At 46.5% G+C, this 23440-nt stretch overlaps 1 protein-coding gene across 1 annotated transcript in view; it reads left to right on the top strand.

Annotated features, from left to right (window-relative positions):
- LOC142573177 (alkaline phosphatase-like) overlaps positions 1 to 20025 on the top strand; it is a 90462-nt gene extending 70437 nt beyond the window's left edge. The window contains exons 6-8 of the mRNA XM_075682747.1: positions 12572 to 12769; positions 13343 to 13450; positions 19627 to 20025. Of these exons, the coding sequence (XP_075538862.1) occupies positions 12572 to 12769; positions 13343 to 13450; positions 19627 to 19841 (521 nt within the window). The 3' untranslated portion in view covers positions 19842 to 20025. The remainder of the gene's footprint in view (positions 1 to 12571; positions 12770 to 13342; positions 13451 to 19626) is intronic.
- Positions 20026 to 23440: the final 3415 nt, after the last annotated feature.

The raw sequence follows: 23440 nt of genomic DNA, 5'->3' as shown, positions 1-23440 counted from the left end.
AAACCCGCCGTGGTTGCTCAGTGGTTATGGTGTTGGACTGCTGAGCACGAGGTCGCGGGATTCAATCCCGGCCACGGCGGCCGCATCTCGATGGGGCGGAATGCGAAAACACCCGTGTGCTTAGATTTAGGTGCACGTTAAAGAACCCCATGTGGTCGAAATTTCCGGAGTCCTCCACTACGGCGTGCCTCATAATCAGAAAGTGGTTTTGGCACGTAAAACCCCATAATTTTAATGTTCCCAACAATACAGTTCAAAACCCAATATGAATGCCTGAGGAGAAGGCCCAGTTAGCTTGTATAAATATTTCGAGTACAAAATGACAGTTCCAGAACTATAGTATAGGGTTGTTTAGAATGCAATATCTTTATTTGAATATACAACATAGGATACACCACAAATACAGCAGACCTTGCTGGCACATGACTAAATTTGAAGCTTCAAAAGAATAGTATCACTTGCATAATATCAGAGGAATTCACTTTAATCACATCACGCTGTTTGAGCCATGCATGTCATAATTAAATCCGTGTTAACTGCCTATGTAAGAGTTTGTACTGCAGTCAGGAAGCAAGAAAACAAGGCAAAGGTTAAGTATATATGAGATTGCACGCACTAAAGCAAGAATTGGACACATGTGTTCAGATCCACTCTGGACACTACCGAAAAAAAAAAAGCTTTATACCTCCTGTGCAGCTTTAGAGCAGGACAATAAGGACGCTCCCAATGCAATGTAGCAAATGTAAAAAATACAGAGTTTCGGCTATGGTGACACCTAAAAAAGAAGACGGGGCCATAAGGCCATGCATGCTTCCAAGCCAATATCAATGTAAATTGGCATCAAGACCACAAACTAGTCTTTCAGCCCACCTCTCAACAAAGATAACATTAAAAACAAATTTTGAAATTATAGCTCTATACATGTCCATGTAAGCGCTGGAGGAAGCATTTTCTCTGTGCATGTGAGCCATAAGTATCTCTCAAAAGTAGTAACATTTGCATCATAATGCACTATGAGCTATACATGACATCAGTGAAATGCTGTTAACTGTCTGCGTAAGTTTGCACTGAGGTTAGCAAACAAGAAAACCAGGAAAATTTTAACTGCACCATGATGTTACAGGCACAAGAATAGGAATGAGACAATTGTTATTGTATCGCCTTTGAAGACCACACCAGTATTGTTGCCCACCCTGGTGTACATTAAGAGTATGGTTCCAAAGACACTCCAAATGCAATATAGCAAATGCAAAAATGCAATATTATAAATGTTTGATTATGGGTAACATCTGAAAAAGAAACACTACCATAGAGCCATGTACAGTGCTTCCAAGTCAATATTATAGGGAAAGTGGAAGGGAGACAAAGGAGCAGCCTTTCATGCTGTAATTGAGCATGAATAAAATTAAGAACGTATGTTGAAATTACACGTTTATACATGTTCATGCAAGTAGTACAAGCAATACTTGCCTACATATGAGCTAATACCAAAATCTTAGCAAATATACCCGACGAATATTTCAAACATGCTAACTAATGTGTAGCAGTGTAAAATTGTAACATCCCCACACTTCAATTGTGGAACTTGTAAGATATAACATAACAGAGTATCACCTTAAATAAAGTATAGTTCACTAGTTAACATTTGTAGGTATTTAAAGTAAATGCTCATATTGCAAATAGAAATCAGGGCTACTGAGTTTGAGCATGTTGTTATATACATTCCTATTGCTGGCACTACAAGTATTCACTTTCAAAGTCTACTTTAAAGCACGATGATCTTGTTAAACAGGCTATCGTCTAAGCTTGATAGAAGCTTTTCGCTGTGTTGTACTGCGATAATGTATCAGGATCACAGAAGGCCATGTGACACTAACAGGACGCCGATGGCATCTATATATTGTTCGTTTGTACGCGGACAGTTCGGGAGCTCAAGGTTGCTCTTTTCTTTTACTTCACAGCCATGAGGCAATAATGAAAAAAAAAAACCTTGGAGCACAACGCTGCGTGGCAGAACACATCTATTGCTACAGCAGCACCAGGAATGATGCAAATATACATAAATGTTGATGGTTCGTGTACAATATCTCTAAATAGCAATACATATATGTTTTATACTATCATAAGGAAGACGATCTCAGCCCTCTTGAGAGCAAAATCATGTCTGTTTGCGGCCAGTATGTCAGCTGTTAATTCTCCGATCTACAGTGGAGCCTACAAGAACAGAATAGTAATCTTAAACTCTTATATTTACTTGTTTAAGTCGCACTGCAAACAGCTATCAACATGTAATGAAAGAGGCAAAAATTAACCAGAAACAGATCAAATATTATCACAGAACATATAATTAAACACGCAAAATTTAAGTATGTTCTATCAAGGATATTTCGGTAACAATAAAAATGGAAGTTTCGATATTTAAAGAAATATTTATCAATTCAAACTAATCATGCAAATTAGTTTCCAAGTCAGTCCGTACTCCTCTTCAGTACAAAAAACAACACCAGAAGAATGTGACAGTTTAACAGTAAAAAACACGATATCAAGTGATTACGAAATTAATTACTGCAATTATTATTCTTTAATTAAGGATAGTTTACAATTCATTTGTCAACATATGACCATATCACCACAAAACACCAGTTCCGTGCATGAGGTCTAATGCTGTGCGTACGCACAAAAGTGCAACACGTACTCGAGCTTTAAGAATAACCAACACGGTGACTCATAGCGATAAAAAAACGTGTTTATGAAGCGAGCAAGTAGTGCGCTTCAATAAAACTTGGTAGCGGAAGCATGAGCATGAATTGACGGTTAAATATATGACACACACACACACCAGCAAATAAATAATTGAACAAGAAGCATTGCTTACCTGGGTCACATTTATTGCTGTCGTCAGTATTCGTTACAGCAGTCACAACATAAGCGATGCTCACCACTCTCGCGTAAGCCAAGAACTTTACCACATTCCATCGTCAATGCGGCTCCTTGCAGCGCCCAGTGCCACGCAGCGCGCCAATATGTCGCTGCTCCACGGCGGCAGTGCTTCTTTTCAGCGGCTCGCGCACCTTTAGGAGTCTTTTTTGTAGCTTTACCACGCGTCACGAGCGACTCAGACACACAACACCTTTGGCAAGCGCACATCACGAAATCGGAGAGCGTTTAAACGTGGTTAAAGCGATGAAACAAAGCGCGACCCGACTGTTACAAAAACACCGCATCGGCGGTGCTCTTCCCGGCATGCTTCTTGAGAGCTACACAACGCAGAGGCGATATGACTGCGCCCGCGTTTGGCTGAAGCTGAAGCGCGTTTGAGTATGGCGTCCATCTACAGAGCGCACATGAAAACAATAGTCAAGCTGAAGTTTCACCAAAGTGTCACATAACAGTATATCAAGATTCTAATATTCTATAGTTTAAAGATGTTGCTGTTCGTTTGTATTTGTATATTTTCTCTCTGCTCATTTGGTCGGCCGCCATTGTGGCCTCATACCGTGGGTGCCCGTTCATCTCTCTACGAGACCTTACTGGAGCGGCTGTAGCCCGCTGTCAGAGTTTCTCACTACATTACCTAGAGGGAAATCTGGCGCTGCTGCGCTGTGGTATGCATGGGAATGCCGGTATATTGTGGATTCGGATTGGCGTCGTTCTCGTAGAGACAGGACACCATGAAAACGCGCTTGGCAAGTACCGTTCCGTCTGTCACAACGATTCACTTTCTACTAAAAAAGCACGTGAAAAGCTGTTTCAGCTTTATTATTACGCGAAAACATGTTTTGTTTAACTATGAGAACTTGTTATTGTGTGTACGACTACATGTTACGTAAAAAGTATCAGCGGGCCGCTAAAGTTGGAGGACAGACGACAAGGTCCGCGCTCGCTTTGAAACGGTTGTCTGTTCTCGCTTTTCTTCGCTTGGTCATGCATCGTGGGTGAGTAAAGATGTAATATGCGTGAATGGAAACATTTTATGAAGATTTTACTTTGAGAATGCGTTATTTGCGTAGCCATTTCCACGTTTTAGACGAAGCCTCTTACAACACTAGCCAACACGAGCCTCGCCGACACATATACCGTCATTCCCATGACGGCACGGTGCCGCCTTAAGAAACTCCCATAGACGGTGGCGCCAGATTACCCTCTAGGTGTTATAGTGAGAAACTCTATGCCCGCTGTCATGTGAATGTAGCGGCGTCATTATCGCCTGTTAGCGAGCGAGCAAAAGCGGTGCGTGTCTGGCGTTCTCTTTAAGGAACCCGACATTTGCTGCAGTTTAGGAACCACATCCTATTATGCGTTAGAAAGGAAAAAAAATGTTGAGAACACAGCGGTATATTTCATTCTGTTGCAGTATACGAAACATTTTTCTCCCCTACAGAATAGTTATTGGGCCTGATCGATGCTTTCATTCTGTCGGTCGTCGAGCTTTTACAGTATTCGAGCGTGCGCCCGCGTGCACCCGTCAGTGCGCGTTCTGCTTTCGAAGGGTGTCGGATTTCAGGAGAAGATTACAAACGCGACTAAGGGAAGCGTTGATGCTCAAATAAAGAAAAAAACATTATTGAGTTGAAATGTAAATTCAATCACCATAATGCATCTGCGTTTAGTTTTTCTGCAGGCATGTTTTATACCACAGCATAAAAAAAATTGGAGGACGCTTAAGCTTCGCCTTCAAGAGTGGAACGCGACAGCGTTCCCGTCGACCCGCCAAGGGGTATAAGGCAATGGGCTACGGCGCAGCGACTACGCGCCCCGCATCGGACGCGGTGAGCGTCGAGCAACGCAGCGTTCGGCGCGACAACGAAATGTGCGCCTGAGCCTTAGAAACAGCTCGTTTCTAAGGCAACACCGCATTCACTAGAGGCGCTTTTGTACCGCTTTGAAGCATCGAACTCGTGGCTCAGGGCACTTCCTCTTCAGCCACCGAGGTGAGCGGACGCGGAATGTCGGGCTCTTCACGAGCGGTCTCAGCGGCCCACCCGGGACGCGGTAACAGGATGGTAGCAGACGACGACAAGGATTTTGAGATTATATTGCCGCATTTGCCAACAGGACCCGTTGTTTTGAACACGTTGTTCTTGCACGGAGTTGTACGAGCGCGGCCATTCAGGGTCGAAGATTTCTGGGACGCTTTGCACAAGGAACGGGTGCTACCTGACGTTGTGGCTTTGGGTGCCTACCAGATCAACCATGTGTAGGCCGTGACATTAAACAGCCCAGAGGCGACGAAGCAGTTGGCTGGATTGAAAGAACTTCAGGTCAAAGGGCGACGCTGTCTCGTCATCGACCCGCAGGAGCAGCAGGTGAGGCTTCGGCTTCATTGGTTGCTGCACGGCGTGGCGGACGACGACGTGCGTACTGCGTTGGCGGCGTTTGGCAAAGTGACCGAGGTTACTCGGGAACGCTGGCGTGTGGAAGGAGTGAACGAGAAAGGTTCGACTACTCGGACTGTGCTCCTGAAGCTCAAGAGTGGTCTCAAGGTTAATGACCTGCCACACCAGATTCGTGTTGCCGGTGAACTAGCGCTGTTGGTTGCACCAGGTCGGCCTATGCAGTGTTTGCGCTGCCATGGTTCGGGACATGTGCGTCGCGAGTGCAAGGTGCCACGTTGCTCACACTGCCGGCGTTTCGGTCACGTCGACGCCGAGTGCGTTCGTTCCTACGCCGCAGTGACCGCAACAGCCGGTGCTGAGGATTCAACGGTGCACATTATGGACGTGACCGAGGCGGAGGACGCAGCGAAAGGTAGCGGGGATGTGAGTACAACTGGGCCACATTGCGACGCCTCAACTCCAGGAAGTGAAGATCGATCAGAGGCAGTACACAGCCCGCCGGACTCTGCGGCAAGAACGGCTGAGGGAACAGACGACTCTGCAAAAGAAGTAAGTACTCAAGTGGCCGAAATTCCCACACACGAAGTGTCTAAAAGGGGGGTCGTGAAAAGCGTCCCTCGTAGTTCAAGTGCGGACATGGACGCTTTCGGCGAGTCGCCGCACGCCAGCGGCGTCGCGGGGAGTACTGGCGTCAGCTCGGCAGTTAAAAGACCCCTGGAAGACGCCACAAGCCAAGGAGACAAGGTCGGCGCGCGAAGCATCGAGGGACCGCCTGCGAAGGCACCAACGGGTAGACGCACGAACCTCAGGGCAAGGCCTGGGGGCACGGCGGATAGGAAAGTTGACGACAAGCCACTTTCGCAAAGTGGTGAGACCGTCTCACCGGGCGGTCCCGGAGGCGTCTAGCATTGAGCTAGATACGCAGTGTAAGCGCCACGCTCCGTGCCTACCGTTTCCAGAAATCAACGATGGCTTCTCAAACGTCACTTACACTCGCCACTTTAAACGTTCGAGGTCTCGCCTCTAGGAAAAAACAAAGTCAACTGTACCGGTTGTTAATGAAAGAAGATCTGGACGTTTTGGCGGTGCAGGAGACGAAAGTGGAAGGAGAAGAGGAGACGGCGAACATGCTGCGGGGGTTCGTTGCACGGTACCACGCCGTTGTGAGCCACGCTATCGGCAGGTCCGGTGGGTGCGTCCTCCTTGTTCGAAGGAATCCAGGACTGTCAGTGCAAAACGTTTCTTCGTGTTCTTCCGGTAGATTTGTGCTGTGCGATTTCACATATGGTGATATTGCATGGCGTGTTATGTGTGTTTATGACCGACTGTACCTGTCAGTGTATACGATCCCAAAGTGCCGCAGTTATGGTGTTTCGCCAATTTCTTTTACTGATCACTGCCTTGTAAAATGTCAAATAGGATCAAGGAAAGAGAGCAAGAGTTTTTCATGGGAGCAATGGAAATTGAATTCCAAGTTATTAAGGGATGAATCTTTCAATGCAGCTGTGATTCGTGCAATTAAGAATATCCATGAAGATAGTGGGGAAAGAATAGGAGAGCAGTGGGAAATTTTTAAACAACAGATAAAAATTAAAGCGATAGAAAGATCTAGCATTTTATTGTTTGAAGCCAAAAAGAAAGAGAAAGAGCTTAAGATGATTTTTGAAAAGCTAACAGCGCTTGAATGCGAAACGCCAGGTGTGTATGCCGAAGATCTGCGTAGTATCAAACAGAAACTGGAGCTTTATGATGAGAACCGTTATCGCGGAGCGCAAGTGAGAGCAAGGGTAGACGCGATGGCTATAGATGAATGTCCAACAAAACGCGCTCTTGGACTCGAAAAACGTCGCGCCCGGCGGAACCATATAGATGTCATTGAAGATAACGGGATAGTAATGACAGATAATGACAGCATAGGACGTGCTTTTGCTCGACATTACGAAGCGCTTTTTGCTTCTAGACCTGTGAATGCAGAGCGGTTTAAAGAAGAATTTCTTGAGAGAATGCCAAGACTGCAAGATGACACCAGAACAGAGTTGGAATCACCCATATCACAAACGGAAGTAGAAAAGGCTATAGATAACCTGAATATCGGCAAGTCCCCAGGGCCTGACGGTCTGAGCGCTTCGTTTTACAAGACGTTTAAAAAAGAATTGTCTCATCTGCTTACTGTTCTTTTTAATGAGGCTTACGAACTAGATGTCCTGCCCCGGTCTTTTGGGGAAGCACATACTGTATTAATACTAAAGACAGAAGAGACAGAGAAGTTAAAATTGGTTTCCTCATACAGGCCTATATCATTAACTAATTCTGATTATAAAATATTGATGAAAGTGCTAGGAAGGCGGCTACAGAAAGTAATTGGGGAATTTGTTGGTCCTCACCAAACATGTGGAATTATGGGGCGTTCGATTGTGACTAATATACATAAGATGCGGTGCGTGATGGAGTGCTGCGACATTATGCAAGCAGGGGTGGCAATTCTACAGCTCGATCTCGAGAAAGCGTTTGATTGTGTACCTCATGGTATTTTGCTTCACATCCTAGACCACATTAATGTCGGATCCATCATTAGAGATGGGGTAGCTTTGGCGTACCGGAACTGCACTACGCGATTCGTTGTTAACAAGTCAGTGGGGGCTCCCATTAACCTAAAGCGTTCTGTACGCCAGGGCTGCCCACTGAGTCCCCTTCTGTTCAGTATATACATAGAAACAATGTGCCTAGCGATCATTGAAAGCAGCAACATTCATGGCTTCAGATTAAATGCATCGGAAGTTAAAATTCTGGCGTATGCGGATGACGTCGCAGTTTGTTGTACAGATAAAGAGAGTGTAGCTGCAGCTATAGCTGTAGTGAAGGGTTTTGGCAAGGTAACTGGAAGCATGGTAAACTGGGGAAAGTGTCTTGGCTTCTGGCACGGAGAATGGCCTTCCACCCCGGTCATTTTCGCCAATGTCAAGTTGCTGACGACACCCGCTAAATATCTAGGCGTCCCGCTGGAATATTACAAAAATAACGATGAGTATTGGCAAGATCAAACAAGAGAAACACAGATAAAAGCGAACAAGTGGAAAGGTGGACATCTGTCAATGTTTGCAAGAGCTACAGTCTGCAATCTATTTTTTGTCGCAAAATTATGGTATGTCATGCAGGTATTGCATTGTTCAAGGGTACATATACAGAAGTTGCACCGAGTATTCGCAGTATTTGTGTGGGCTGGGAACTGGGAACGATGCAGTCGAACGAATTTGTTCAGGCGAGTTAAAGACGGAGGTTTGGGAATGACGCACCTTTTTGTACGACAGGTCGTAAACCGGTTTTTATTTTTCCGCGACTTAAGCTTCCTTTCTTGCGCACGGTGTGCCAAGTGAGGCTAAGGAGCGCGATACCTGGCTATGTAGTCTGCACAGACAATATGAGCGGTCCTGTTTGTGGATTTCTTAAAGAAGTTATTTTAAGTGTACGGTTTTTGTCCGTTAGATTTTCAAATGAGTACCTTTTTTCAGTGAAACGTAAACCATTGTACAAAGATGTATGCGATGTAGTTCTCCCTGTGCCAATGTACAGGGCCATATACAGTGGATGTCAAGGGCAAGACGTGCTTAAGCGGGTGAAAAGAATGCAAGTAACGCCAGAGACCAAGTCTTTCTTTTTTAAGCTTCACACGGGTACGTTGAATGTCAAAACCTTTTTAGAACATCGTGTGTTTTTCTTACCCTGGGGCTCGCATTGCTTGATCTGTAAGAAACCAGAAACAATAGATCATGTATTTCTAGATTGTTGGGCGGGTGTCTTCTTTTGGGATGTACTCCAGAGGACTATCAAAAAGGACTTTCCTTTAGATCCACAGGGTATTAGATATTTATCTATAGAAAACGATGATGGACTGCCATTCGACCTTATTATGCTAGTTAGCCTTCACTGTCTATGGCGCGCCCGTATGGCGAGGTATCACTGCGATCCGGATGCTCGGCCTGCACGAATGCTTTTCCGAGAATGCATGTTGAGATTTGTGGAAATTCAGAAAGCACAAGATTGTGTACCTGCGTGGCTGTCAAGGGTAGAACCCTTGACCGCGCTCAAAGAATTCTAAAATAGTCAGCCCTATAAGGCTGACACTTGGTGCTGAAAACTTGCAAATTTGTCTTGTTTTCTAAAATGTCATTTGTTGTTTGATATACAAGTACAAAACAGGCAATAAAAAAACTCGTGGCTCAGTGGTAACGTCTCCGTCTCACACTCCGGAGACCCTGGTTCGATGCCCACCCAGCCCATCTTGCAAGTTGTTTTTTATTCATGAAGTGCCTACTGGGATTTATCGCTCACGGCCGACGCCGCCGACACCGACGCCGGCGACACCGGCTTTTCTGCGACACGAGCTCCTTAACGCTGTCGCGTTAATACCTGCAGTGGTAGCGGTAAGCTTTCCAGCACACTGAACCGTAGCTATAATTTATGCCACAGCATCGTTCGCCACAATATTCTCCGGTGTATCTTTAATGTTTCTGTGCCTTGCTTTTGCGGTATAGGGCACGTATGCAGTATATAAAATTGATCACTGAATTGCTGCTGGTTGACTTGAGCATGCGCTCGTGCAAGATTTAGGCTTACTTTTTATATTGCGAAAACAAACATTCCGACTGGCACCAATAACATCTTAATTTAGCCTAACCTGCCTCCGTCCCGCGACCGCACACACCTTATTTTACACATTAGTCCTGGCTGAAAATATCATATCAGGATCGCCAATGCTACACAATAATCAGCAAACTTCCAATCCTTACAATAGGTCCCCTGAGCCACGAATTACAACTTTCATTATATAAGTTACAATCCAAAGGTTACGAGACATTTGGCGTTGAAGTAACATTTAAAATAGCATACTTCGACACATGTAGCTTCTAGCCGCGACTGAAATGAACAAAAACACAAATATCAAGTTGGTTTAGTAACCTCGCAACCTTTATGTTATAGGTTAATAGCAAATAAAGGTAAACTTAAACGTTACAGTGCTAAAAGTGAATTATAACCTCGAAGAGAGTTGAGCATTGCCATTGCCTCGCATTGTCATTGCCTCGCATTGTCATTGCCTCGCAGTGTTAAACTTTAATTGAATTTGTGCCAGTACCTGTAAAAACTACCAACTGATCATGAAACACACCATAGTTGCGAACTCGATTAATTTGACACCTTCCTCGTGTTCTTTAGCGTACACCTAAATCAAGTGCACTGGCGTTTTTGTATTTCGCTCCCGTCGAAATGCGGCTGCCCCGGTCGGGATTGAACCCACGACCTCGAGCATTGCCACAGCCGTCGAGCTACCTAGGCAGGCACAAAATTGTTTATTTGATATGCGAACGTTTCCGTAGTGTCGCATAGACCCTACGGTGTTTTAATGCGGCTTTGCATCTCCACGCCCTGTGTCAGTTCTCCGCTTGACAAATTAGCACGTGGTTTATCTTTCAGAAATAGCAGAAGCGTAGCGTACCGTACGTTCAGCTTGCCCGCAACTGCTGCTTCCTTGCCTTCTCACGTAATCTTTCTACTGTCTCGCCCTCTCCCGCTCTTTGAGAGCTGCAAAAGTGGCAAGGCCGTTGTTCATTCATTTCGTGACTGCGTCGGTTCTACCGAGTCTCCGCCTCCACTCCCTCCTCCCCTCTACAGTTCTATCTGCGTCCCCTCTGGACTTGCAAGTTAGCCGAGAGATAAGCGCTGCAGTTCCTGCAATGCTTTTCAAGAGGGTAACGGATAAATACAGCTGTCAAGCGGCTAATGTGGCGATACCCAGGGGGCTCCAGCGGGCAATGTGCCCATGCGATGTAATGGAAAGGCCCAAACGAGTTTCTCGTGTCGATTTTCATCTCTACCACGCTCCTGCCACGTATATACACGCTATGAGCCCCCCATCCGCGGCGTGCAAGAACACAGCAGTAGCAGCAGCAGCAGTAGCAACAGCGCAAAGATCGAAGGAAGAGGCAAACAAAGCTTCGCTATTTACAATGTGGTCGGAGGCACAACAAAGTATATACAGTATGTACGATTAAGCGTGGGAGGCACGGTAACGTCATTCAGACTGTCCGGTGCGCGGAACTTGTTTCGTGAAGGCGGCGCTGGCTATCGCGTGCGGATCGAGGTCGTTGTACGCTTTGGCACGGACCGCTGTCAGGAGAAGGCGAATGGTTTTGCAGATCCGTATAGCGGCGGTGCAGTTGCAAAAGCGCTGCAGAAACCTCGAGAGAAGCTGCCTGTGCAGCATTTGTGTGCGTTTCAGGCGTGTGTTTGGCTCGCATCGCTGAGGTGTAAGGTACAGGAGCATGGGTGGCGGTGAGACACAGGAGTGTTGTGCACTGGAGTGTTGTGCACTCTTGCGAGTGGCGTTATTCAATACACGCCTACGTGCACGTGGCTGACATCGGGCTCTGCATTGCAATGCGGGAAGGACGTTTGTTCCGTGGTACCACTGAAGCCTCTGTTGAAGACGGGGTCCTGGCTGCTGAGGTGAAGCGCATCCGCTTCCGTGGATGATGGGCGAAGGGGTGCCGCCGAACCTTTTGCGTCACCGTGATAAGGGAGGATGCAGCATGGGAAACTCTGCAAGGACGCTTGTGTTGAGGTCTGTGAGGTAGAGTCTTGGCGCAGTGATGGCGCTGGAGAGTGATAGCGCTGTGTCCGCGTCGTACTTCTGTCTCTCGTCCCTTTTCGTGCACTAAAAACGTAAATGTTATGGAATACAAACATGCCGAAACTTGCGCTATTCCTGTTCTTCTAGTTCGCGGCTATGGAGAGCTGTGTCCCAACGCTCTTTGTTGTCCTCGTCGCTGCGTAATGCGCAGCACAGCCAGAGCACGTGTTCTAAGTCTGCTACGTTACCGCATCATGGGCACGTGTATGAAGCCAAGGTCTTGGAAAATATTTTTCTTATTAATACGGGATTGGGCTACGTCCCCGTCTGCAAGCGCCTCAGGGTGAGAGCTTGGGATCTGTTTAGCTTTATGTGCGGAGGCGGATATGGTCTTCCCCTTTACGCACAGGAAAATAGTGCTTGCATGCATGTTTTTGTTTTGCGCTGGTAAAGCAGGGCACTGTCGCAAATATAGTGCCATATGCTCCGGTCGTGCGACCTGCTGACATGATATGACACGCTTACCTCGTGTCGTGTGCTCTTCTCTGTGAATCCTCTTCAGTGGCGTTCTTCGATTGCGAACAGTGAATGTTAGTGTTGTTCGTTGCAGGTGGCCGCATCGACCACGCGCACCACACCACCCGTGCAGGCCTAGCTCTCGAGGAAATGCTGGAACTGGACCGAGCTGTGGATGACACTCTGGAGAAGTTCGGTGCCTCCGGTGACACGCTGGTCGTCGTGACGGCCGACCACTCGCACACCTTCTCCTTTGGAGGAAGAAACACTCCGCGTGGAAAGAACATACTCGGTACGCCGACATTGTGCAAGCTTCGTCGTTGCCAAACACTGGGTAGTGTTCACAAATATCACCATCAGAGATCTAGTAGACCCATTCAGGACTGCCAATACGGCACTCTTGAAAACTGACCCTGTTCGTGCTTGCTGGTAAACCTGGAAGTGTTTCCCTGTCGGCACTGTGATGCAGCTATCTTAGGGTTTGCTTCAATACGTGCAATAGTTGTTGCGTCTGTTTGATGCCTAGCTAGACTACTACCCACTGGTTATATGCTAGCTTCAAGTGAATTCCGCTTCACGATATCCTACTTCCACTGTTGTACGTTGTCTACTTTCTCTCATTTGGGTCGTAAGTGTTAACGCTACCGTGTTCTTTCAACTCGGCATGGATACAGGGTGTTGTGCACGCCACATCGTAGATCACGCAAGTTTATTGTTCTGCTCTGTTGTTACGTCGTATACACTGTCACATGTTCACGACTGGGCGAATATTTATTTCGTGTATAGACACAGACGCGAGTTCACTGCCACAATTGAATTTGAAAGTTAGACTGACCGTACAGTTGTTTCTGTGGCCTTCGTACAGGAGTCGCTGGCTTATCTGACGTCGACCAGCAGCCGTTCACCATGATTGCCTACGGTAACGGCCCGAGCGTCGCTGCTGACAGGAGCAACTTGACAGAACGCGAAACTTGTAAGTGACGTATCATTTTTCTTATTCCGGTTGGAGCGAACAGCACTAGACAGTACTATCCCGGATTATTCTCTTCATTATGCCCTTCTTGAAGGCTTATATATTGTGGTAGTCTGCACATTATCACCATTACGCTTTTGAATACGGTCATTTGTCCAGCCCATCTTACTTAGGTTTGCCTATACGTACGACTATTTAATTACTGGTACCCTGTTTGTCGTCGTTCATAAAGTATATTCGAAACCAGCCGGGTGAGGGTGTGTTGAGGGTATGGAAATAAAAGTAACGAAAAGAGACGGGAGGGAGAAGAGACAATAGGAAATGTCCTCTCTATACTCGCCTACAACTTTTTTTAGCAATGACGTAAAAGCTAGAGGGCCGGAGCTTCTACACGTGTTACTGCGCAAAGCAGTCCGGCAGAGCTTGACAGTTCTTTCGGCTTTGAGAACAGACGCTGAATTTGCGTCGCTTCCCCATGTTGTGGTTTCGCATTGGCCCAAACGTGGAAGTGAAGAGCACGAACAGAAGTGGAGTTTAGCAGTCAGTTGTGTTGTTCCCTATTTTGGCGTTAGAAATAATTTGTTTTCTTCTGCGCAGTCCAACGTTCCCCGAATGCGAATGGGAGCTTCTTTTCAAGAGCGCTCTTGTTTGTGCACGCTTTGCCTTCGTAGCTTTTCCTTCGTTGCCGCAGGAAGATAGATGAGCGTGAGTTCAGACTAGTCAAGTCTTAATTTTGCAGAAGTAGCAACTGGAATATTGGCAGTGGATAATTCGTGAGCCGTGACAAAAATGGCTATAGTCTTCACGGTACTAATGCCTCGAGAGCAGTACGCCTATTTTCCTAAAACATACCTTTTTTTAATTCTGTTCCAAACCCCGTGTATTCTTGGAACTTTATGGGGTGAAGTTTTAGGAACTGCGGAATCAAGCATATAATCACAGGGCGTTTTGAAGAGCACGAAGAAAGGCGAAAAGAAGCATGCCAATTTCTGCGACCTTGCAGAACCATAATACTATTTATGCGATTTCCATCAAAGCAAAGTTTTCTGTAACTGAAAATTCGCGGCCTCACTCGCTACTTGTTATGATCGCAGAGTAATTTTCTTCCTTTTTTCTTGCAAAAAATAAAGACACGACTACTTGTGCATAATCCGTGAATGAGGCTTAATGGTGCAAGCCTTGAGTGAGCGCAATTGAGTTGTACAGCGAGAATGGAAAATATGTCGGTATAACCAAGGTTGCAAAACGACAGAGCGCGATATGAAGTTACGTGATGAGAACACAAAATTTTATTCAGATGTAAAGGATCGGGTTGCACAATGAGACATCCTAACGCTACAACTGTTGAGCTTCGTCCGCGCTGAGTAAACGAGTCATGACGACGTTCGACGATCTTTCACGCTACATGTGAATGCTGCGAATCGCATTCCGAAGCGGTCGTTCAGTGGTTTTCTTTCGCTTCAAACATCCCTTACCCCTTCCGATTAATACAAGGATTGAATAGAGTACGAAGAACGCTGGCTCGCCGATAAAGGTTTTACCCTTGTAGTTGCCTTTGCTTGAATCCTTAGGTCAGTTAGTTAATGTAGGCGACGTTCCACCGGCACGTAAATAATACAATTTCCTGTAAATTTGTTACGTTACCAAGGTGGGAAATACTTATTAACGTACCTTAATTGAGATAAAGGCAGAAAACTTTTCTTGTAGGTAACTTTCGATGTGTGTATGCGATCCTTTATGTCCACTCTTTTAGTTCTGGACCGACAAGACCTATGCGTTCAGCTAACGCACTAAGCTCGAGGGTACTCATTTTGTATCTGCTTGAAGCATACTATATCGCAACCGACTTTGTCTGTTACCGCGGACGCCAGTTTGTAATGTCAGGTTCTTGGGAGGATATTATCGCGTGACGTTCAAGAACACAGTAGCAAAACTGTGAAAGACAAAACTCACTTTCATTGGGCGAACCTGTGCCCACAAAAAACAGGCTACACTTATAGCACAACGATAGCGGCGAACACGGTCGGCGATCGTCGAAAATCTGATCAGCGGGTCAAGCGCGTCGGCTTTCATACACAAATCGTCGAATGTTCCAGACTAATCGTTGGGACCCGCGTTATATATATATATATATATATATATATATATATATATATATATATATATATATATATATATAATAGACCGACGAACCCGAAGGATTCCGAGGTAGAATTGAGCGCGAACCTTAGAGACGCGATCAGAACCACCCCCTCCAGAGAAATATGCAGCCGGAACACAATGTTAGTAGGAGAAAAGCGAGAGCGAAAGCTTTGTTGAAAGAAATTGAACAGCTAGGACAACAGGCGGTCCTTGTAGACGTTGCCTGAGTCAAAGGCAAAGAGGCCTACACCACCGTGGTGGTCGACAGCTGGGGCGAGGTTCGGGACACCGCCACCATCTTCACTAAGGACTCCACGGTGGCGGAGCAAGCCGCCATTTCTCTAGCTATCAGGAACCGTAAATGGTCTTTCATCTATAGCGATTCCAAAGCAGCAATAAAGAGCTTTGACAAAGGCTATGTAGCTGGGACTGCGGCTAAAATTATCGAAAAGGTCGAAGCTATCAAAACTGAATCTGATGGTTTCCTGCACATATGGGACAAGTGGACGAGACTCGGCCCAACCTCAACGAGGTGACGAACGACCTGGCACGAGGACTAGCTTGCCGTGCCGGTGAGAACCGAACCGACGCCCACTACCATTCCGGGGAGCATAAAGATCACTTACTAACTTACAACGAAATCACAAAATATTACTACTTGAAGCGTAGGCAATTCCGACTGCCACACGTAAAATTGAACAGGGCTCAGGCAGTCACGCTGCGTTTACTGCAAACCGGGACGTACCCCACTCCGTATTTCATCAATAAAATTCGCCCCGAAAAAGAAATTAGGAAAGAATGTAACGTGTGCGATGGCCTCATTGACATCAGACACATGCTGGTGGGCTGTCCCGCGACTCTCGCCGACCCCGAAGAAAAATGGCTTTACTGGCACAAGATGATAATAAGCTCTGCATGTCAAGATCAGCTACGGGCTGTCCAGAGGGTCCACGATGACGCCATAAGGCTCGGCCTGGCGGTGCCGACGTGGACGCGACCCGCCTCGGTCTGGAAAGACCGGGCTTCAAGACGCTAATAAAGTTTTGTGAATGAATGAATGAATGAATGAATGAATAGGCAATTTCAATGCCAGGGTAGTCAAGAAGCAGGCTGGAGACAAGTCAGTGGGCGAATATGGCATAGGGTCTATGAACAGCAGCGTAGAGTTATTATTAGAGTTTGCAGAGCGCAATAATATGCGCATAATGAATACCTACTTCCGCAAGCGGGATAGCCGATAGTGGATGTGGAGGAGCCCGAATGGCGAGGCTAGAAATGAAGTAGAATTCATACTCTGCGCTAACCCTGACATCATAAAAGATGTAGGGGTGATCGGCAAGGCGCGCTGCAGTGACCATAGGATGGTAAGAACTGGAATTAGCCTAGACTTGAGGAGGGAACGGAAGAAACTGGTACACAAGAAGCCAATCAATGAGTTAGCGGTAAGAGGGAAACTAGAGGAATTCCGGATCAAGCTACAGAACAGATATTCGGCTTCAACCCAGGAAGAGGTCCTTAGTGTTGAACGACATTCTTACTGGCATCATTAAGGAGTGTGCAATAGAAGTCGGTGGTAACTTCGTTAGACCGGATACCAGCGAGCTATCGGAGGAGACGAACGATCTGATTAAGAAACGCCAATGTATGAAAGCCTCTAAGCCTACAGCTAGAACAGAACTGGAAGAACTTTCGAAGTTAATCAATAAGCGTAGGACAGCTGACATAAGGAAGCATGTTATGGATAGAATTGAACAAGATCTCAGGAACGAAGGAAGCCAAAAAGCAGTGAAGAAGAAACTAGGTATAGGCAAGAATCAGTGTATGCGTTAAGAGACAAAGCCGGCATTATCATTACTAATATCGATGAGATAGTTCAAGTGGCTGAGGAGTTCTATAGAGATTTGTACATTACCAGTGGCACCCACGACGATAATGGAAGAGGGAATAGTCTAGAGGAATTCGACATCCCACAAGTAACGCCGGAAGAAGTAAACAAAGCCTTGGGAGCTATGCAAAGGTGGAAGGCAGCTGGGGAGGATCAGGTAACAGCAGATTTGTTGAAGGAGGGTGTGGAAGATTGTTCTAGATAAACTGGCCACCCTGTATAGGCAATGCCTGATGATCTCGAGCGTACTGGAATCTTGGAAGAACGCCAACATAATCTTAATCCATGAGAAAGAAGACGCCAAAGACTTGAAAAAATTATAGACCGCTCAGCTTACTGTCCGCTGCCTACAAAGTATTTACTAAGGTAATCGGAAATAGAATCAGGAACACCTTAGACTTCTGTCAACCAAAGGATCAGGCAGGATTTTGTAAAGGATGCTGAACAATGGACCGTATTCGCACTATCAATCAGGTGATAGAGAAATGTGTGGAATATAACTAACCCTTATTTATATATAGCTTTCATTGATTATGAGAAAGCGTTTGATTCAGCCGAAACCTCAGCAGTCATGCAGGCATTACCGAATCAGCGTGTAGACGAGCCGTATGTAAAAACACTGAAAGATATCTATAGCGACTCCACAGCCACCGTAGTCCTCCATGAAGAAAGCTACAAAATCCCAATAAAGAAAGGCGTCAGGCAGGGAGATACGATCTCTGCAATGCTATTTACAGCTTCTTTACAGGAGGTATTCAGAGACTTGGATTGGGAAGGATTGGATATAAGCGTTAATGGAGCATACCTTAGTAACTTGCAATTCGCTGATGACATTGTCTTGCTTAGTAACTCAGGCGACCAATTGCAACGCATGCTCACTGACCTGGAGAGGCAAAGAAGAAGGGTGGATTTAAAAATTAATCTGCAAGAAACTAAAGTAATTTTTAACCGTCTCGGGAAGAGAACAGCAGTTTACGATAGCTAGCGAGGCACTGGAAGTGGTAAGGGAATACATTTACTTGGGACAGGAAGTGACCGCGGATCCGGATCATGAAACTGAAATAATCAGAAGAATAAGAGTGGGCTGGGGTGCGTTTGGCAGGCATTCTCAGATCATGAACAAGAGGTTGCCATTATCCCTCAAGAGAAAAGTGTATAACAGCACTTTCTTGCCTGTTCTCACGTACGGGGCAGAAACCTGGAGGCTTACGAAAAGGGTTCTACTTAAATTGAGGACGACGCAACGAGCTATGGAAAGAAGAATGTGGGTGTAACGTTAAGCGATAAGAAAAGAGCAGATTGGGTGAGGGAACAAACGCGAGTTAATGATATCTTAGTTGAAATCATGAAAAAGAAATGGGGGCATTGGCAGGACATGTAATGAGAAGGGAATATAACCTATGGTCATTAAGGGTTACGGGCTGGATTCCAAGAGAAGGGAAGCGTAGCAGGGGGCGCTAGAAAGTTAGGTGAGCGGATGAGATTAAGAAGTTTGCAGGCACAAGATGGCCACAATTAGCACATGACCAGGGTATTTGAAATATGGGAGAGGCCTTTGCCCTGCAGTGGGCGTAGATCAGGCTTATGATGATGATGATGATGATATCTTATGGCCTTGTTTTTGTCTTTTTGTAGTGTAATTGATGTGCCGTAGTACTCGGTTGCGTACATGTGCTTACAGAGTATATCGGCCTATACTGTGTGCTTTCGGTGAGGTAGTATTATTGCTTCTATCAAGGCATGATTCTATTACCGGTATCATTTTTGTCTCAGCATTACATGTGTCCTACCCGCACTGTGGATTGTTCATTCATTCCTTCATTCATTCATATGCAACTAGGGTAGAAGAATGCCATGAAATGACCCTTAACTTCTTACGTAGGCGATGCAACAATGTGTAATACAGAGCTTTAAAAGCGGAAACTCTCATCCTTCCGGCTGAAGCACGTAGCTATAAAGAAAACTATGTGCATTTATCAGAAAGAAAGCTTCGCCGAGAGAAATACACCCTCGCAATTTTTCCTTTTCATGAACCTTCTTCCACCTTGCGCGCTTCCGCAGCGATGATTTGCTGTGTTGACCCTCTGACAGAGTGAAATCCCGGCTTGTTGGCATCTCGATCTCCCCACGTCTCTCTCTTGCTTTTCAGCGTCAATGAACTACACGCAGCAGGCGGCGTTCCCCAAGCGGCTCGAGACACACGGCGGCGAGGATGTGGCTGTGTTCGCCATCGGACCCTGGGCGCACTTGTTCAGCGGGGTGCACGACCAGACATACATCCCGCATGCCATAGCGTACGCGGCCTGCATCGGTCAATTTCACGGCAGCAAGTGCCACACTGCGTCGCCGGAGCTCAGGAGATGATGAACACTGCCTTCGAGGCGCGTGTGAATGTGCGCGACTTATGCCCCACCTGCGGACGTCTAGCTAACGCCAACGAGGTGCACCGGTTTTATGGTGTTCCATTTTGTTGTCGCAGGACTGGCCAACACGTGAAGTGCAACGGCCGTTAGTGCTGCGTGACGCCTAAATAAAAGCTTACCATATATTCTTCGAGTTCGCACTCCAATCTGGCGCTGCGTGGATCAATAGCGCCGTTTGCAGCTTATTTCGTACCTGGGAAAATGAAATGCGTAAGAAAGTGCTTTTATTTTTCGTCGGTATTGTGTATTATGTTTTGTTTATTTTGTTTCCGAACAGTGGCTCTTACACACTATGGTGCTTTGGCCTAGAAGCAAGTGGTTTCAGAAGTGCTTTTACTGCGATGTATATGGCTCATGGTTCAATGTATTTTTCGTGTGCATCATAGAGTTTCTCACTATAACACCTAGAGGAAAATCTGGTGCCACCGCGCGGTCTATGAGAGTTTCTGGAGGGGCGCTGTGCCGTCATGGAAATGACGGTATATGTGTCGGCGAGGCTTGTGTTGACTAAGAGGATTCCTCTAAAACGTGGATATGGCTACACAAATGACGCGTTCTTAAAGTAAAATCTTCATAAAATATTTCCAATCACGCACATGGCATCCTTACTCACCTACAATGCATGACCAAGCGGAGAAAAGCAAGAACAGATGACAAACTGTTTCAAAGCGGGTGCGAATCTTGTCTGTCCTCTATGTTTAGCGGCCCGCGCTGATACTTTTTACGTATCATATAATTGTACATGCAATAACAAGTTCTCATAGTTAAACAAAACATGTTCTTCTGTAATAATAAAGCTAATACAGCCTTTTACGTGTTGTTTTAGTAGAAAAAGAATCATTGCGACAGACGGAACGGTGCTTGCCAGGCGCGTCTACAAGGTGTCCTGGGTCTCCGAGAACGATGACAATCCGAAGTCACAATATACCGGCATTCCCATGCATACTACAGCGCAGCAGCGCCAGATTTCCCTCTAGGTAATATAGTGAGAAGCTCTTTGGTATGCATCAACAAAAATTATCATCAGCAATGGATCATACCCGCTAGGCAAGCGAAAATGCAATGGTTCATCCTTCCTAATGCAGAGGCTAACAAGCACTCCACAAAGTGAAGCGAACAGCGCATATATTTATTGTTATTACGCATACAACCTACAGAACAGCGTATGATTCAGTAAACAAGAAGTTCGAAACAAGCACCTATCATTATCAGCAATCACTCATAACCCCCCCCTCCCCTCGTAAGCAAGCAAAATACGCAATGGGGAACCAGCGCTGGATAGGCGGCGCGTCGAAAAGAGTGCGTTGCACGCCGCCCTGGCGACGAGACGCGGCATATTCCAGCCTCCCGACCAGACGAGACACACGTGCGCGGCCGTATTATAGTTCGCACGTTTCCGTTTTCGCGCCGCTTAAAGTGGACAGTTTTCGTGAAGAAGCTAGCGCCATCAAGTGAAGAAATGACGAAAGAAGCTTTTTAAGCTTTATACATTTTTCACAGTGTGTCGCGGCGAGCACGTGTGTTTTAACACCCCTCAATCTCCCAAAGTAGCGACATTCACTTCCCTCCTCCTCCGCTCGGCGCGGCCTCGATGGTGGCGCCGCCGGTGGTGAGCCTGCCGTAGCAGACGACGGCTAACACGCTACGGGAGGAAATTCGCAGAAACGTTCGTTCGAGCCCTGCGGAGCAGTTTTTTCAATCGAGATCTTTCTTCGTCAGTCGGTAACTGGCCTTTAGAATTTCGTGTTGGAATTGCGGAAGAAATAGAGAAAAGGACCATTATTCAAGGCGTACTTGAGGCGTAAAGCGCGCGACGTTGAGAGTTCGTGTTGCTGAAACACGACGCAAGCACGCGGTGCACTCAAACACGCGAGTAATTACCGATGTTTCAGTTGTGTACACCGTGAAAGTATGTGTACGTGGTTTCGTAGGTTCATTTACGTACCTGAAGGATATTTTTTTTCGGCCGGCGCGTGAGAGATTCCGGCTGTGTGCGGTCAGCAATGCCTGGCAACTGGGCCGTTTTTTTCATTGCGGGGTGTTTTGGTAATCGTGACGATATATTGCTTTTTTTTTTTCACAAGTACTGCTCCAGGAGGGCACATGTAATGGCTAACGGAGGCCTCTGAAGAGCCCGTGACATCACAATAATGCAGGCGTCGCAGGGAGTTTTGGCATACAAAATTGGCTGTCCGCGACCCTTACCCCCTTGGCATGCACAGGCTTCGGCGAGCCCCATCCAGCCCTGGTTCTAGCTTTGGTGTTCCCGTTGCCGTTTTGGTGCCCTGGAGGCGCCGTCAGTAATACGAAATAATGACAAGTTGTTACGACTAGTAAATAAAATTTATTGAAGAAATACAGTCGCGCTGAGGCGCCAACTTCTAAAGCAGCGCTAGCGCGCCCGCGCGAGTATTATGAAACGCCAACGAGGAATTTACCGGCCCACGTACGACTCTACGATCAAAGTGCACGTTACACACCCCCAGGCGAGCTAGATAAAGCTATCCGGAGCCATCCACTACGACCTCCATCCTAGCTTTAGTCGCTTCGGAACGTTAAAAACGTTCCGAAGCGACGTTAATCACCACAAACCAAATCAATACATGCGGGCGTACATTCGAAGCTAAAAGACTGCATTGTAAGTCATAGTGAGCCTTGCAAAAGCGTCGAGAATGTGCTAACTTCTGGTGGAGCTCAAAACGCACCCTGAATAAAGTCGCTTTTATGTCACAGGCCAACGGCAGATGCGTGCATTTCACCGCAAGACAAAACTACATGAAACAAGGAGAGCACATTCGAAAAAAAGAAAAGTCAAACAACGCGCTAAAAACCACGCAGAGCATGAACACACACTTTTTCGAAGCGGAAGGCGTGAACTAGGCTCAAAATAAGAGGTTGTGAGTAGCCATGGCCCTTACTTCACTAAGCCGTGCGTTCATTGCCACTTCCTCGAATCAGCCGGCCCGATCCTGCGAATCCACACTTCTTTTTGCGTTGCGCCCGCCAGACTGCAAAGCAAAAAACTTTTCTCCCTCGCTGTGTCTGTTGCGGCAACCGAAGGTGCAGCAGCATAGCATCGCAATTAAGTTCTCGGCCCTACACATTCTATTACGCTAGCGCACTCCATCAGTCCGCCTGCCGCACTTTCGTCGCGCAGGCCCAACAATGGAGGTCGGCGCGCGCTGGAAAGAAAAAAATATACGAAAGCGCGGCGCCTGCTGCGCGTGGGAAAGAAAAAAATATACAAAAGCGCGGCGCCTGCTTCCACGTGACAGAGATTGGCCAATGGGGGAACGGAGGAGGCCGGGCGACAGGAAGCGTGGAGGAGGAAGCGCCAGGGTGAGCGGGGTGGCGGAAAGATCTAAGAATGGCGCTACTTTTGAAAAATTGAGGGGCTTTAGTGTGTTTCTTTAACGGTTGCGCCTAGCTGCCTCGCAAATCTAGCAGCTACGGCTCCGATCGTGCTGCGCTATGGTTTCGGAAGTATTAGTTGGCCTGAAGACATTCCATATTTCTCTGGCTAGACATGAAAAATTCTGA

This window comes from Dermacentor variabilis, chromosome 2, assembly GCF_050947875.1.
Source record: "Dermacentor variabilis isolate Ectoservices chromosome 2, ASM5094787v1, whole genome shotgun sequence".
NCBI lineage: Eukaryota > Metazoa > Arthropoda > Arachnida > Ixodida > Ixodidae > Dermacentor > Dermacentor variabilis.
This window is presented reverse-complemented; position numbering and strand designations above follow the sequence as displayed.